This window comes from Carcharhinus amblyrhynchos, chromosome 17 (assembly GCF_965287045.1).
Source record: "Carcharhinus amblyrhynchos chromosome 17, sCarAmb.v2.hapA, whole genome shotgun sequence".
Lineage (NCBI taxonomy): Eukaryota > Metazoa > Chordata > Chondrichthyes > Carcharhiniformes > Carcharhinidae > Carcharhinus > Carcharhinus amblyrhynchos.
Window position 1 is genome coordinate 25774994 of NC_137340.1, and position 17215 is coordinate 25792208.

At 41.2% G+C, this 17215-nt stretch overlaps 1 protein-coding gene across 2 annotated transcripts in view; it reads right to left on the reverse strand.

Moving 5' to 3' along the window:
• dock1 (dedicator of cytokinesis 1) overlaps positions 1 to 17215 on the reverse strand; it is a 589776-nt gene that overhangs the window by 345969 nt on the left and 226592 nt on the right. For both annotated transcript variants that reach the window (XM_080205635.1, XM_080205634.1), the window contains exon 27: positions 15419 to 15514. In XM_080205635.1, the coding sequence (XP_080061761.1) occupies positions 15419 to 15514 (96 nt within the window). The remainder of the gene's footprint in view (positions 1 to 15418; positions 15515 to 17215) is intronic.

A 17215-nucleotide genomic window follows, 5' to 3' on the forward strand; every position in this document is an offset into this window, starting at 1 on the left:
ATAAACAGGATGCAAGCTGCAGAACACTCCACCGCTCCCCCCCCCCCCCCCCCCACTCTTCCCTCCCTCCCCCCGAAACACACTGCAAGGCCCTGAATATTTTAATTCATGGGCCTTATTTCACCCACAAAAGTCCCAAGGATTGAAATCTGAACCAGCAAGTGGAAGTTGAAAATGAGTCAGGAAGCAAACTCCAGCAGCATTAAAACAAAACTCACTGGTGCTTTTTTTGGCAACATGCTGATGGTTGCAAGCATTTGGTGGCACTTCAAAGAACAAAGAACAAAGAACAACCCAGCACGGGAAACAGGCCCTTCGGCCCAACGAGCCCGCGCCGCCGCATCTTCCCACACCTAAGAGCACATCTTTGGGGTGTGGGAGGAAACCGGAGCGCCCGGAGGAAACCCACGCAACCACAGGGAGAATGCGCAAACTCCCACAAACACAGGCCCAAATCCATGTATCTGCACAGCTAGCAGTGCTAGTCACCGAGCTGTTGTGGCGCCCGTCTATCGGTCCAGGATCAAGCACACACACCGACATGAAGTACTAGGCCACTCCTGGACTTCCAAGAGCAGCCCACGCACGACCCGCCATTGGCTACCCAATGCTGCTAAAATCTATTTTATATTACCCATCATGTTTCAGTTTATCAGCACCATTGATGATACCCAGATTTCATGACAGAATAAGCAACTTCACATTATGTATAGGACACATTATGATACAGAAACCACCAATTTCAATACAAGTCATACTATATCCACATACAGACATAAACAATTTTGTGCCTTTGAAGTCAACAATCTGTTCTGCAATCAGGAATTTGTAACAACTGAAATAAAAAATTCAAAAAAATTGCAAACAATCAAGCATATATATCCTACAAGACAGAAGCTGTAAACCAGGTTGATCAGCCAGCCAAAAACAACCTATCTGAATATATGATTTGTAACACAACGCTTTACAAGCATGCTTTAAAGTTTGGTCCGCAAAAGTTTAGTACAGACCAAAGTGTTCCTTTGTTGGTGCCTTCAGCAACTGCTGCATCAACCTATTAATTTCAATTGCCTATTATGGAAACAGAATTTTGTTAAGAACTGACATTTCAGCTAAAATAAAACCATTTTTTATCTGATGCAATAATTTGTGCAAAAAAATCTTAGTTCAGCTTACAAAGCATAAACTTAAATAGTATTCTTTCTACTATCTATTTTTAAATTACAAATTACTATTAATATAACATACTGTGCATGTTAAAAACTATCCAGCTACATGGCATTAAGAATAGCAATTTTACAGAACATTACATTCTGTTTGCACAAAGTTCAAGTTGGAGGCACACAAGCTATTCCTGTGTTATTCTTTGATTATGCAAATGAAGCACAACATTCAGAGGCTGTACAAGATGATGATCAAGAATCTAGCATTTTCTTTGTTATTCCAAACATTTTTTGATTTCTACTCATCTCAATTCCACTCAGCACGGTTCAGGCAAAGTGAAGCATGCAAATGTCAGATAGGTCACCACTCAACATGGGAGAAAATTCCGAATATATGATTAAGAAACAGCAAGCAGGATAGAGAGCTAGGCAAAACTAAGAAAAAGTCATCCATAAATGGAAAGGCTGCACGATTCAATTTTGAATAAAATTGGAAAATGATTTTCAAAAGCAGTAAGATTTGCAATACTGAATTTCTGCTACAGAACAAAGGTGAATAAATATACATTGAGTTGAAATATCTGGATCTGACAGAATATCCTTGAAATAGACGTGCAAGTACAATCATGTTGCAATGCTCCTAGCAGAATACCACTCATCTTAGAGATTTCAACTTAATGTGCAAGAAATCCACAGCAAGAGTTGTGAGCTTGAAATATTAATTGCCAGGCAGTCTAGCCAGCATCCACACTCTGCACATTGTAGAAATATGGAGCTGGATTTTCCTTCTGGTTTAGGGCCCTGATGTTGGGAGAACTTACGGAACCCAGCCCCTCATGGCTTCCAGCTGGATGTAAAATGTGATTTTACTAAAAAAGACTACAATTTGGTCCCCAGGGTCAAAATGGCTGTTGAACTGATAGTGGCAAACATGAGGAGGAGCCAGTAGTTCCAAAGAGTACGCCCGATTGAAAGAACAAACAGCTGCCACTATGGCGCTTGCCATTTCATTAACAGGTAGAAGACAGAGTAGATCTGTGGGCCAGCAACACTTCAGGCACTCATGTGAAGATACTCCTGTTTTTCTGATGCCTCCCTAGGTCATTTTTGGAGGCCAAAGAAGCATACTTTTCTCTAAAAGCCAGAAAAGGCCATCCAACCAAACAAAGGAGACATGGTTGGAGTGGTTCCTGCTGTAAGAAGCTGTGTCACTGTGAAAAGGACATGAGTTCAAATGCCACAAGTGTTTTTTTTTCATTCATTTGTGGGACATGGGCATTACTGGCTGGCTAGCACTTATGCCCATCCTTTGTCGCTCTTGAAAAAATGGTGGTGAGCTGCCTTCTTGAAAAGTCCTGCAGAGTTGAGCAGAATTGCAAAACCTTGAGTCACTAACTGAGTTCCAGCAGTGAGAGATGTCTGCCCTCATCTAAGAGTTCCCTTAGTGCAGGTCATGAGCACAGAATGGAGAGATCCATTGATTAAATATGCTCTGCTAGGTCAAGCTTTTGAGTGCATGAGCCCCTTTGGAAATCAGTGGAAATATATACGTGGCATCACTCAAGAGTGGATGCAGGAGCTGTGTGCTGACATGCAGAGAATGAGACACAAATTCTGTAGATCCAACTAGTCTGTGGGGTTAACTACACAAAGATGTATGGAGTGAATGCATCCCAGCTGTTGATTCTTTCTAAAGGCCACATATGCTATTAAAAGTTTGAAGAATGCTTCCCCTGCCCTTCTGATTGAGGAATGACCTGCACAAAGCTCTGTGACAGAGGCTGTCCCTGCATCATTGCCAGTGCAGCAGTGTTTAGAAATGCCCTCAATGGCAACTGCCAATTGCTCATTCACCAATTTGGTTTATAAGCATGCTGCATGTTAAGCCAAAAATAAAACTTCATTTACTACTAATTCTTTTTGTAGAATCCACCTACACAATGTCACCTAAAATTCTATGCTTTCTATAAAAAAGTATAATTACACAATTTAAACATTATCTGTGCTCAGATCGTAGGAGCGTATAATGGAAAGTTTTAACTTGTCAACAGATTATTTCTGCACTATCAATAATCACTGGGTTCAAATACAAGTCATTATTGTTGCAAGAACAACACATTATAGAGTATCTTTAACAAATAAATCCACTTTAAAACAGCGTCATCAAACAAAATTCGAGCCACATATGGAAATATGGATCAAAAAGGCAAGTTTTCAGGAGTGTCTTGAAGGAGGAAAGATGGGTGGGGTGTGGAGGAGCCCAGAGCTATGGCTTTGACAGCTGAAGGCACAGCCACCATTAGTGCTGCAACTGAAATCAGAGTATACAGTTATCACAAAAGATTGTAGGGTGAAGAAAATTAGAGTTTGGGATGGGCAAGGATATGGAAAAATTTAAAAACAAGGAGAAGAATTTTAAAATGAGGTGTTGTTTAACTGAACCCAGTGTAGGACAGCAAGCACAAGGGCATGAGTGAATGGGAGGTATCAAAAGTTATGCTACAGACAACAGTGTTAATACTCTCAGTTGAACCCCCATCATTATGAAATCTACTGCAAACAACACAGGGGCAAAATATTCATCTAATTGGCTATCTATACATTCCTTTCTGGTGCAAAAAACAAGAGAAGTGGCCCAACCTTACAGAAGTGGCTTACAAAAGAAATTAGTCTCGTGTTAAATCCAAAGAGGAGTCATATAACATTGCTCAAAAAAGTAGCAAGCTGGAGGACTAGAAGAAGTTCAATATTCAGCAAAGGAGGACAAAGAAATTGATTGAGAGAGGAAAAATAAATTGAGAGTAAACTTGTGAGTTGCATACAGTAGACTGTAAAAGTTTATTTTATTACCAAAGACAAATATGGGTCCCTTACAGTCCAAAGCAGGAGAATTTATAATAGAGAACAATGAAATGGCGGAGTAACTAAACAACTACTTTAGTTCTGTCTTCACAAGGACAGACATAAATAACTTCCCATAAATGCTCAGCAATCAAGGGTCTAGTGAAAAGGAGCAATCGAAGGAAATTAGTATTACCCAAAAAATAATATTGAAGGAATTAATTAGACGGGAAGCCAATTAATCTCTGATAATCTATATCTCAAGGTGCTTAAGGAGGTGGCCATGGAAATAGTGGGTGCTTTGGTTGTCATCTTTCAAAATTCTGTAAATTCTGGAATAGCCTCAGTAGATTGGAGGGTTGCAAATGTAACACTGCCAATTAAAAGAGGAAGGAGAGAAAACAGAGAACTACAGACTATTTAGCCTAACATTAGTGGCAGGGAAAATGCTGGAATCTAATATAAAGGAGGCAATAACAGAAAACTTAGAAAATATCAACGGGATTAGACAAAATCAATGTGGAACGGAAATCACTTTTGACAAACCAAGAGAGAGTTTTTTTGAGGACATAACCAGCAGAATAGATAAGGGTGAACCAGTGGATGTGGTGTATTTGGATTTTCAGAAAGCTTATGATACAATTCCATGTAACAGGTTAGTGTGCAAAATTAAAGAACATGGGATTGGGGATAACATATTAGCATGGACTGAAAATTGATTAACAGACGAGAAATAGAGAGTTGAAACAAATGAGTCTTTTTGAAGTGGCAGACAGTCATTAGTGGGGTTCCAAAGGAATCAATGCTTGAGCCACAGCTATTAATGGCATATATCATTGATTTGGATGACGGAACCAAAACTAATATTTTCAAGTATAAGAACATAAGAAATAGGAGCAGGAGTAGGCCATCCAGCCCTTTGAGCCTGTCCCGCCATTCAATAAGATCATGGCTGATCTGTCGTGTCTCAGTTCCACATTCCCGCCCTCTCCCCATAACCCTTAATCCCCTCGCTTATCAAAAACCCATCAACCCGCGTCTTAAAAATATTCAGCGAGGCAGCCTCCACCACCTCAACGGGCAGAGAATTCCAGAGATTCACCACCCTTTGAGTGAAGAAGTTCCTCCTCAACTCCGTTCTAAACCGCCCCCCCTTTATCTTGAGGCTGTGCCCTCTAGTCCTACTGTCCTTTCTGAGCGGGAAGAGCCTCTCCACCTCTATCCTATCCATCCCATTCATCATCTTATACGTCTCAATGAGATCTCCGCTCATTCTTCTAAACTCTAACGAGTACAAGCCCAGTTTATTCAGCCTCTCCTCATAGCTCAACCCCCTCAACTCCGGCATCAGCCTAGTAAACCTCCTCTGCACTCCCTCCAAGGCCAAAATATCCTTGCGTAAGTGCGGCGACCAAAACTGCACACAGTACTCCAGCTGCGGCCTCACCAATGTCCTATACAGCCGCAGCAAGACCTCCCTACTTTCATATTCAATCCCCCTCGCTATGAAGGCCAGCATCCCATTCGCCTTCCTGACCACCTGCTGCACCTGCAGGCTGGGTTTTTGCGGCTCATGCACAAGGACCCCGAGGTCCCTCTGCACCGTTGCCTGCTGCAGTTTTTCGCCACATAAGTAATAGTCCTTCCTGCCATTATTCCTGCCAAAGTGGAAAACTTCACATTTGCCAACATTAAATTCCATTTGCCATTTCCTGGCCCATTTGCCCAGCCTATCTAGATCCTTCTGCAGACTCTCCACACCCTCCGCGCAATTTGCCGTTCCACCAATCTTGGTGTCATCAGCAAATTTCGACACCATACACTCGGTTCGCTCCTCCAGATCATCTATATAAATGGTAAATAGCTGAGGCCCCAGCACCGACCCCTGGGGCACTCCACTAGTCACCAACCGCCAATCCGAATAGCACCCATTAACCAACACTCTCTGCCTCCTATTTGACAACCAATCCTCTATCCACGCTAACACCCTACCTCCAACTCCATGCCCCCTTACCTTCTGCAATAACCTCTTGTGAGGTACCTTGTCAAACGCCTTCTGAAAATCAAGAAAGACCACATCCACCGGCTCTCCTCTATCCACCGCCCTAGATACATCCTCATAGAACTCCAATAAATTTGTCAGACACGACTTCCCCTTAACAAAACCGTGCTGCATCTGCTCTATCAAGCAATTCCCCTCAAGATGCCATCATCTTGTATGCTGATCACACAAATTTTGGTGGGAAGCTGAGTGGTGAGGAGGCTTCATGGTGATTTAGACAAGTTAAATGAGTAGGTAGATATGTGTCAGAAGCAGTATGACCTGGATAAATGTGAAATTATCCACTTCGGATGGAGAAACAGAACGGCAGAGTATAATTTAAATAGTGATAGATGGGAAATGTTGATGTACAAGGGGACCTGGGTGTCCTCGTACAGAAGTCATTGAAAACAAGCATGCATTAGTTAGGAAGGCAAATGGTATGTTGGCCTTTATTGCAAGAGGACTTAAATACAGGAGCAAGAAATTCTTACTGCAGCTCCTTATCTAAGGAAGGATACACTTGCCATAGAGGAATGCAACAAAGGTTCAGCAGATTGATTCCTGAGATAGCATGATCATCGAATGAGGAGAGTTTTTGATCAATTAGGCTTGTATTCACTGGAAATTATTACCTTCTGACAGCGTTCAACAGATTGGATGCAAGGACAAGAGCAGAGGATGCAGGAAAAACTCAGCAGATCTGGCAGCATCTGTAAGGACAGAACGCAAAATAATTCGCCAAAGTCTTGCTCCCGTTCGCGTCAGCAAGATCTTAGGGTCCCACCGATGGCACACCCCTGCCACAGGTTTCCTGGCGGCAAGGGGTTCGTTCAACAAAAAACTCCATCAACAATAGCAGAACCATGGGATATCATTACCAGTGTGCTGCCAAACACACCACAGAGATAGAAAATTCCACCTGACGTTTGAAGTCCCTTTGGCTCTTCATCAGAACTGAAGGGAGGGAGAATGAGTTAGATATTATGAGTTTGACATTAAAGTGCAGCTGTGAGAAATTGCAACAAAAACTAGCAACTTTAAGAACAAAAGACAGATGGTATGGTGTAGGAGGGAGAGATATGGTATGCATTGAGGCAGGGATATTGTTTCCTCTGGCTCAGGGGTGGGAGTCTCAGAGCTTTCATGAGTACCTCAGTCGGTTCACAAGGGCTCACAGAAACCGGGTAGGCCACTTAAATGTATGACTAAAATGATGAGAAATTTCGTCATTAAAAGAGTGATAAACTTGTGGAATACTCTACCACAGAAGGTTGTGGAGGTCAAATCACAATAGACATAAGGAGGATTTCAATCAATTTCTAGACTAAGTGTCAAGGGGTATGTGGAGAGGGCATTATAGTACGGCATTGAGATACAGGATCAGCCACGACCATATTGAATGGCTCTAAGTGTTTCTAACTCTCTCAAACTTCATTGCTGAATAAAATAAATATATAACAAATGAATCTATATTACAAGATCATCCAGTAAAATGGAAAGATTCACTAGATTACTAGACTGCACAAAATGTGATCAGCCATGATCATATTAAATGGTGTTGCAGGCTTGAAGAGCCGAACGGTCTACTCCTGCATCTGTTTTCTGTGTTACGTATGAAGCTCTGGTATCCTAACCACATTATTCCTTCAGTCGACTTGATTAAAAGTGGGCGGGGTTTTCAGTACAGCCCACCGCATGTTTCCCAGCAGCAGAAGTGGCCCACTATTGGCCAGCAGCAACATACTCTGGTCTCGCCATTGTCAATAGGGTTTCCGGTTGAATGCACCTCTCGCTCCATGAAACCCGCAGGAGGGCTCTGCCATCCGGGGGACTGGAAGATCCTGCTGGCGTGAATGGCTGGAAAGCTTGGGTCAGTGGCGTAGTCGGCGCCATTTTGTGGAACCATGCTTTGTGTAAATTGGCCGTATAGGAACAGTGACTGCAGTTCAAAAGCAATTTTTTTGCTAAAGTACTTTATCATATCTTGAGCAAGTGATTAAATGCATGCATTTTTAAACTAATTATCATTGATATGTTACAATTTAGATGCTTATGTCAGATGTTGGACAACTGATTAATGGTGAAGAACAACACCAACAGCATGGCTTCAATTCCCATACTGACTGAGATTACTTATGAAGACTCTGCCTTCTGAACCTTTGCCCTCGCCTGAGGTGTAGGTTAAATCACACCAGTCAGCTCTTCCTCTCAAAGGGAAGAGCAGCCTGTAAACATCTGGGACTATGGTGATTTTATTTTTTTTTACATTTAAGATTAGAAAAAACTTGCCTTTCACATTCCAAGTCACTTTACACATAATGAATTACCTTTGAGTCGCACATGGGCGACTGATTGAGAAGGTTAGAGCACATGGAATTCAGGAACACTTGGCGAGATGAATCAGAAACTAGCTCAATAATAGGATACAAAGGGTAGTGATAGAAGAATGTCCGTGTGACTGGAGGCTGATGTCCAACATGTACCACAGAGTTCAGTACTGGGACTCTTACTGTTTATTACATACATAAATGATATAGATGAAAACGTGGGGGGAAATGTTAAGCAAGTTTGCAGACGACACCAAGATTGGTAGGGTGGTTAATAATGAAAAAGATGGTCATAGATTTCTGGAAGATATCGATGGGCCAAGCAGTGGCAATGGTATTTAACCCTAATAAGTGCAAAGTGATGCACTTTGGAAGAAGAAACAAAACTAGAGAGTATTTAATGAATGGCAGGACACTGGGAAAGTCAGAGGAACTGATGGATCTTGGGTACTTATTGACAGATCCTTGAAGTCAGCAGAATACGTGAATAGGATAATTAAGAAGGCATATGGGATGCTTGCTTTTATGTATCATAACATAGATTATAAGAGCAAGGGGGAAATGTTGGAGTTCTACAAATCATTGGTTAGGCCACAGCTGGAGTATTATGTGCAGTTCTGGTCACCTTTCTACAGGAACGATGTGGTAGTACTAGAGGAGGTTCACCGGGATGTTGTCTGGGGTGAAGCATTTGAGCTACAAGCAGATTGATAGGCGTTGGAGCAGAAAAGGCTCAGGGTGGACATGATTGAGGTGTACAAGATTATGAACGGTATGGACAGGGTGAGTAGGGAGCAACTGTTCCTCTTGGCTGTGGGGTTATTCACAAAGGGGCATAGTTTTAGTATAAGGGGTAGGAGATTCAGAGAGGAAAGAAAAATTCACTCAGAGGCATGCACTGCCTGGGAAGATAGTGGAGGCTGGAAACCTTACAACGTTTAAAAAATATTTGGATGGGTACTTGAATTATCATAACATTCAAGAATATGAAATAAGCACAGGAAAATTGGAATAGCAAGTCTCTAGTGGTAAGTATCGTAGGTGAAGATATGATGGGCCGAAGGGCCTTTCCTGCGCTGTATGAGTCCTTGACTATTAACCTAGATTACATACTCAAAGACTAGAGAGGGGCATGAATCCACAATCTCCTGATTTAGATGTAAGAATGCTACCATTAAGGAGGATGAAACTTAAAGCATTTTCAGTGGACCTCTTTAAAACAATTCCAATCAAATAAATAACACAATTCTAAGAACTAATCTAATCTTGAAAATTAGCTTCTAAATATAAACTTTTTATTGCTTTATCTGAAATTTCCAATTGTCATAGGGTTTGGCAGAAGAAGAAATTTTGACTATTTTGGCTCCATCATAGGACATGTTCTCAATTCAAACTGAATCCAATTTTATACACTGGAAGATAGCAGCCAGGCCATTTGGTGTTTTGTTTGCTATTGGATGGCTGACCACTTGGATTGAAATACAATCTTCTGTCAACTACAAATTCAACTAATTGTAAAGTATGCATTTATTACAAACTGTATTAAGCCTGTCATCAGGAAAAATATAACAAAAACTTCACAATATTGTACCGGGATGATTCAGAACTCTTGACTTTGAAAATCCATATCGACAATGGATGAATTTTAAAAGAAAACTACTACAATATTGGAGAAGATGAAGGCATTACCTAAATGCAAACTGTGTCTTTCTCTTTTAAGAGCTGATGTCCAAATTTATGAAACAAAATATAAGTAAAGTGTCACAATTACTGGAAACCTCAGGACTGAGTCCAGGTCAGGTTTTGGGAAAAAAAATTGGAACCATAATTCAATGAATAGGAGGTACATAAAATTGTGAGGCTAAATTCTGTTGAAATACATATTGAAGTCTTTTCTATCCAGCTGAGTTTCTTGCCTTTCTACAACACATTCATGCCAAGGTGCTTCATCTGTTATTTTTTTACTGAAGCCAACAAAGCTAGATATGATATATTAGGGGTATTTGCTGGTTTTGTTGATATGATTGCTTTAACTTTGTGGCCCTGCACAGTGTATCACAATCACTGCATGCATGAAGAGATCCTTTATCTTTTAACCTATACAGAGTTATCCATTTTATTAGCCACAGGGATTGGGTTGGGCAGGTTGGGTGAGGTGGATCAGGCCGAGATAAATCAGGTGGAATCAAGGATCACTCCAACCACTCAGAGTGCAGGAAATGTCAGGTATGTGAAACGGATAACTACTTGACACTTCAACTTGCCAATGCAGCAACTCTTTGACAGATTGGACAGTCAATTTTTCACTCATTTAATAGCACTTTTCTTGCATGCCCAGCTTACAAAAATATCAAAAGTTTCCAGACACTGCCAATTGGAGCAGAAAATTTCCAACTCTATGATAATAAAATTAATTTGGACAAAAATGACACATATACTAAAATGCTAAAACAAGATTTTTATATATTCTCATGTTGAAGGTATTGTAATCTTCCATCCATAAATCTGGGTGATTGCCATTTTGCTCCAAAAAGCAAGAAAAATTCACACTACCTTTAAATTGTTCCCAAAAGAAGCAACATTTATCTGTCATAGGGCAGCTTTATAGTATAAAATAAATTAAGGCACACCTATTTTCCCCAACCAAGCTGCATTCAAACAAAAGTCTTTTATTTTTAAAATCTCCTAAAAGCACATCAAGCTACCATTTAATATAATTGTCAGTGACTTTAAAAGCTTACGGTGAAAACCTCATCACAAATTGCATGTCAAATACAATATTTTTATTGAAAATGTATACAATTTAAAATTATTTCCCATTAAAGATTTCAAATATTTTCATTTTTAAGTTCACATTTCTCAATGTGAAAGTTCATAAATGAAGGAAATACTGGCTGGAATTCTCCAACCTAACCTGCAGCTGAGGTTCACTGGTCCCTCTGCAGTGATGGAGTTTTGGCTGAGCGCCAAATTCTCTGTTCTTGCCGGCAGCGGTGGCGGGAAGTACAATATCAAAAAATTCTGGCCATTGTGAGCTGCTTTGTATCAACAACAAAGTGACATCTGAGCCTTCCTCTATGACCTGAATCTCTTTATCCAGGAAGGAACTGATGACAGGAAAATCGCGGGTCTTGGTCCACTGACAAATACTTCTTCCTTTTGAATCTTACATAGGCCAGTGTTGAGAACGCACATGTAGACTGTGGGAAATGGTAAGACTACTGCTATATTGCAGTCTGAAATGGATAGATATTCTTGTCTATCAAACAAAAATGTGTCCAGAGGCATACCCAATCAAAGTGATCCATATTCGGGGAGGAAATGACATTCAACCTTCTACTGTCGTGTTTTAAAATATGTGGAAAGGAGGTTGAATATAGTTCTGCCAGCAGGATTTGCTGATACCAGCTTGAATATTTCAATTGAACCACTTGCCACTTTTTCCTGTCAAAGAGCCAGTTTTGATCTGAAGCCTTGAAGTTTATCTATGGCAGTCAGAATTTCTTGTTTTTCCACTACATGTTAACATGCTCATTCAGATAGCTGAATATATTTTAAAGAAAAGCAAGCATAGCACACCAAGAATCATTACATTTTAAATCTTTGTATGACAATGTATGCAGAGCCAAAAACACTTGTGGAGTTAGGGAGCTGAAAAACAGAAAGGGTACCTTTCCCTGAGACAGGCAACGACACCTGCATGCAGGAGAAAACCCTGGTACTCAGCTCTCATCTCTTCATATAAAATAGCAAATAAGCACAATTTCAAAGAACGTGACTTCACTTAATTCACAATTTTCATTGATCTAACACCGCAGCTCACACAGATGGAATTGTTTTGGCAACGAGTGCTTTACGGTGCAGGATATAGTGGCTAACTGGGATGTCAGGATTCTGTTCTTTTATCTTACTCATAAATCCTTTGATTTTTTTCCCATCATGGAAGTGGCTCCATCAGTGCAGATGCTATTGCACTTGGTCCAGTTAAGATTGTTTCCCTCTAGATAAGCAGTTGTGACACACAAGATTTCTTCTTCAGTCGCATGACTAGCCAATTCTTTGCAAACAAAGAAATTCTCTTTCATAGAATCAACATCAATATCTGACATTAGCAAAGAGCTGGCATTGTACGTTATCAGTGCAGGGCAAATTTTCCACTAATTTCTGCTGAAGCACATGTTCAATATCAACTGCTATTTTGGAAATATGCTGCATCATTGTACTATTTTTCATAGTAACTTAATTGCAGTGTTAATATAAGCCTACTTGTGACATGAATAAATAAATTTAAACTTATCAGAAAGTGGTACATTGTTGATTTCTTTGGTAGCATTAGCTCGCATCATTACTCTCAAAAATTTTGCATGCCAGTAGACATAGGATTACAGTAATGGTGTGCAACTTGTTTAATTTTACTATGAGCTCAGTCACCAGATAACATCTCCTGCACATTATCTGAAACCCAACACATGCCATCATGCATTGATTTTGCTTTATGTTTTGTTCTCTCAGGTGCTTGAAGTACTGTACATCATTGCCAGAGAGTGAATGGTGTTTGGTATTGAAATGGCGCTTAAGTTTCCTTGGTGCTATTGCAGCATTTGAAAGCTTTCTTTTACAGATTAGACACTCTGGAACAAGGCTAGAGGAATCATCAATCCACGAAAATCCAAAGGGCATGTAGCTGTCGCTTGATTGTCTGTGCATGAATCTCACCTTTTCTCCTGAAATTCTGTTCTTTCAGCTACATCTAAATCAGAGCAGGATTCTTCACTTCTTATCCATCCCTTCAGAACTTATCCACGTCAAACTGTGGTCAAACACATCACACTGGTTTTGTAGCGGGTAGGTCGTGCCTTACTAACCTTATTGAGCTTTTTGAGAAAGTGACCAAAGAGATGGATGGGGGTAAGGCAGTTGACGTGGTATATATGGATTTTAGTAAGGCGTTTGATAAGGTTCACCATGGTAGGCTTCTGCAGAAAATGCAGATGTATGGGATTGAAGGTAGTCTAGGAACTTGGATCAGGAATTGGCTAGCAGATAGGAGACAGAGGGTGGTGGTTGATGATAAGTATTCGTCATGGAGTTCGGTTACGAGTGGTGTGCCTCAGGGATCTGTTTTGGGGCCACTGCTGTTTGTAATTTTTATTAATGATCTGGATGAGGGTATAGCTGGGTGGATTAGTAAATTTGCTGATGACACCAAAGTCGGAGGTGTGGTAGATTGTGAGGAAGGGTGTCATAGTTTGCAGGGAGACTTAGACAGGTTGCAGAGCTGGGCCGAGAGGTGGCGGATGGAGTTTAATGCGGAGAAGTGTGAGGTGATTCACTTTGGTAGGAATAACAGATGTGTTGAGTATAGGGCTAACGGGAGGACTTTGAATAGTGTGGATGAACAGAGGGATCTAGGTGTATGTGTACATAGATCCCTGAAAGTTGGGAATCAAGTAGATAAGGTTGTTAAGAAGGCATATGGTGTCTTGGCGTTTATTGGTAGAGGGATTGAATTTAGGAGTCGCAGCGTCATGTTGCAACTGTACACAACTCTGGTGCGGCCGCACTTGGAGTACTGTGTGCAGTTCTGGTCCCCACATTACAGGAAGGATGTGGAGGCTTTGGAGAGGGTGCAGAGGAGGTTTACCAGGATGTTGCCTGGTATGGAGGGGAGGTCCTATGAGGAGAGACTGAGGGATTTGGGGTTGTTTTCGCTAGAAAGAAGGCAGCTAAGAGGGGATCTTATTGAAACATATAAGATGATTAGAGGTTTAGATAGGGTGGATAGTGATAGCCTTTTTCCTCGGATGGAGAAAACTAGCACGAGGGGGCATGGCTTTAAATTAAGGGGGGGTAGTTATAGGACGGATGTCAGGGGTAGGTTCTTTACTCAGAGGGTGGTGAGGGATTGGAATGCCCTGCCTGCTGCGGTTGTAAATGCGCCTAGTTTGGGGGCGTTTAAGAGATCCGTGGATAGGTTTATGGACGAAAAGTGATTGGTTTAGATTAGTGGGTCATTGCTTTTTTTTAACTGGTCGGAGCAACATCGTGGGCCGAAGGGCCTGTTCTGCGCTGCAATGTTCTATGTTCTATGTTCTACTACAAAATAAATGCCCTCCAGCATCTGTTTACAAGCACACTTTCTGCTCTTTGGCCATGCCAAGATGAAACTCCTCCAAATGTAAATCCCTACCCCAATGCCATGCATCATGAAGTTATCAACCTTCAATGGCCTTCTCGATCTTTGGGCCTTCTTTTGCAATCTCTTTGACTACAAGGGCTTCACCTCAGCCCATCTCACTTCAGGTATACTCCTTGTTTGTATCCCTTTCTCGAACTGGAGTTTGTTTGTCCTTTTCTTAGCTTTACTGTTATTTCACATGCCTTTCCAAGGTTTTTGCACACTTTATGCACTTTCATATTTTGAGCAGGTGCACAGGGCCTTCCTTGTCTGCTTCTTGGTCAGCATCTCCAAGTCGGAAGAAACCTAGGATCTCCCGTGCATGTACAGTGGTGGGGAAATGCTGCACGTGCATGGCTTGCATTATTTTATGCTGATAATCTGAATTGCACTTGCCAAGAAAGGGCTGTACATGCGCAGTTTGAATACTCTACATTGGTCATGTGCAGGTGCTGTGTGGCCCTTTGTTGGTTAGCACATGTGTGAAAGGCCGAAGGTTCATCTGGACTTGGAGATGCTGACCACAGAGCTGAAAATGAAGGTTAGATTTAGTTTATTTACACTGATTTTTTTCTCATTTTTAATCTTATTTTGCAGCACTGTTATGGGACTTCATGGCAGACCACTGCGTCGTGACACACCAGTTGGGAACCTCTGAGCTAAACCATACACAAAATGCTTGGCATTTCCCTGTCCTAAAAACAAGCCTTTGGGTTAAGAAAAAATACTGACAGACTCTTGCTGTAACAAAGTAAGATCAAGATTTTAAACCCATCAAATAGTTGTTAGTCTAGCCATCATTGACCTAAGCCAGTTACGGATAGCTCTGATTTAGATTCAAAGATTAATTTCCACAGGAACTTACTATTAGATCAGAATCACGCCCCATAGAAATGACTGTCCTGTTGACAGTTCTCAGCAGTTTCTCCATAATTATCTGGACATGTCGCTGAGTTGGTCCCTAGAATAGAAATCAATCAACAGAAACTGTTATTAACAATAACTAACAAAACCAAATATGATGCTTATCATTAGAATCCATTTCATTCAAAGAAAATAAGTTATAATTGCACTCAGAATTAAGACAACAGAATGAATGTTTAATATCAAAGTTTGCAAGATAAAATGCAGGGGTTGCTATCTATTACAGTTTTGTGAAATTATTTCTCACCAATTGTCACTTGCACCAACACAATAGAATGGGATTATAGTCTCAAAATAAGGGGTAAGCCTTTTAGGACTGAGATGAGGAGAAATTTTTTCACCCAGAGGATGGTAAATCTTTGAAATTCTCTACCCTAGAGCTCTGTGGAATATGTTCAAGACAGGGATTGATAAATTTCTAGGTAGTAAAGACATCAAGGGATATGGGGATAGTGTGGAAAAACAGCGTTTAGGTAGAAACCCAGCCATGACCTAATGAATGGCAGAGCAGGCTCAAGAGGCTGAATGGCCAACTCTATCTCCTAACTTACTATGTTCCTAAGTAAACCACATTAAGGCAAAGACTAAATATACCAAAACATGTGCACTATTTTCAAACAACAATTGAAATGATCCAGAAATGCATTTGTCCATATTGGGTAGGCACTATCTCCAACTGAACAGGCCCTTGCTTCCAGGGCTTCTCCAATGCACAAGGGCTCAAGTAGCCACTGGGAGGTACTCCAGTCTGCCTAATTTTCCATTATTTTTGTTTGGAAAGGAGAGTTCTAAAGAAGGTGAAATAATGGCATCCTGATGCATCTGAAAAATAATGAATTTATGAGGCATTTTTATATGCCTCTTCCTATGAATGTCAATATCCACATGCACTAAAAACTTGAATTTTTATTGCACATTTTATAATACATAAGTGGCTTCAAAAGGTAAAGTGAAAAAAAAATCATTCTATACGAGCGGGGTGAAGTGAGCCAGGTCCAGTTCACGAGTGTGGCAAGGCTGCGGTCCAGTCCAAGAGCAAGGTGAGACTGTAGTCCAATCCAGCAATAAGCTGGTAAGGTTGGTCCCAGCCTAGGAGTGAAGTGAGGCCAGGGTCCAGATCAGGAGCAGCAAGGCTGGAGTCCAGCCCAAGAGCAAGGCAAGATCAGGGTCCAGTGCATGAGCGAGGCGAGGGTCCAGTATGGGAATGAGATGAGGCCAGAATGCAGCCCAGGAGTGAGATGAGGTCAGTGAGGCCCCAGGGCCTGGAGTGAAAAAACAAGTAGCTGGAGGAAGAGAGAGGAAGGCAAAGCTGTATGAAACGAGTGGGAGTTTAAAAGGAAGGAGAGGGTGGAGAGTGTACAAGGAGGGGGAGGAATGTGGAGGCTGCAGGAAGCAAAGGAGAATGTAGAGACTGGAGGAAGTGAGGGAGAAAGAAGAGGGAATGAGGCGGTGTATGGAGACAGGTGGGAGGGGCACTGATGGTGGCCAAGGGAGAGTTTAGGCCAAAGGAGGTTTAGACCTTGCCTTTTCAGCAGCAGGGGAGACTAAAATGAATTAAAAACTGATGGGGATCAAGTGATGCTCTCATGCATGTACTATACAGTAGGACAGATTTTTTGGGCAAAATGAAAAACTTAATAAATCTGAGATTATTAATTAAGTACTATCTTTGTATTTTTAAATGCAGAATGCCGAGTGCACTTGATAGCTTTGAGCTCACTGGGACACGTTTGAGCGA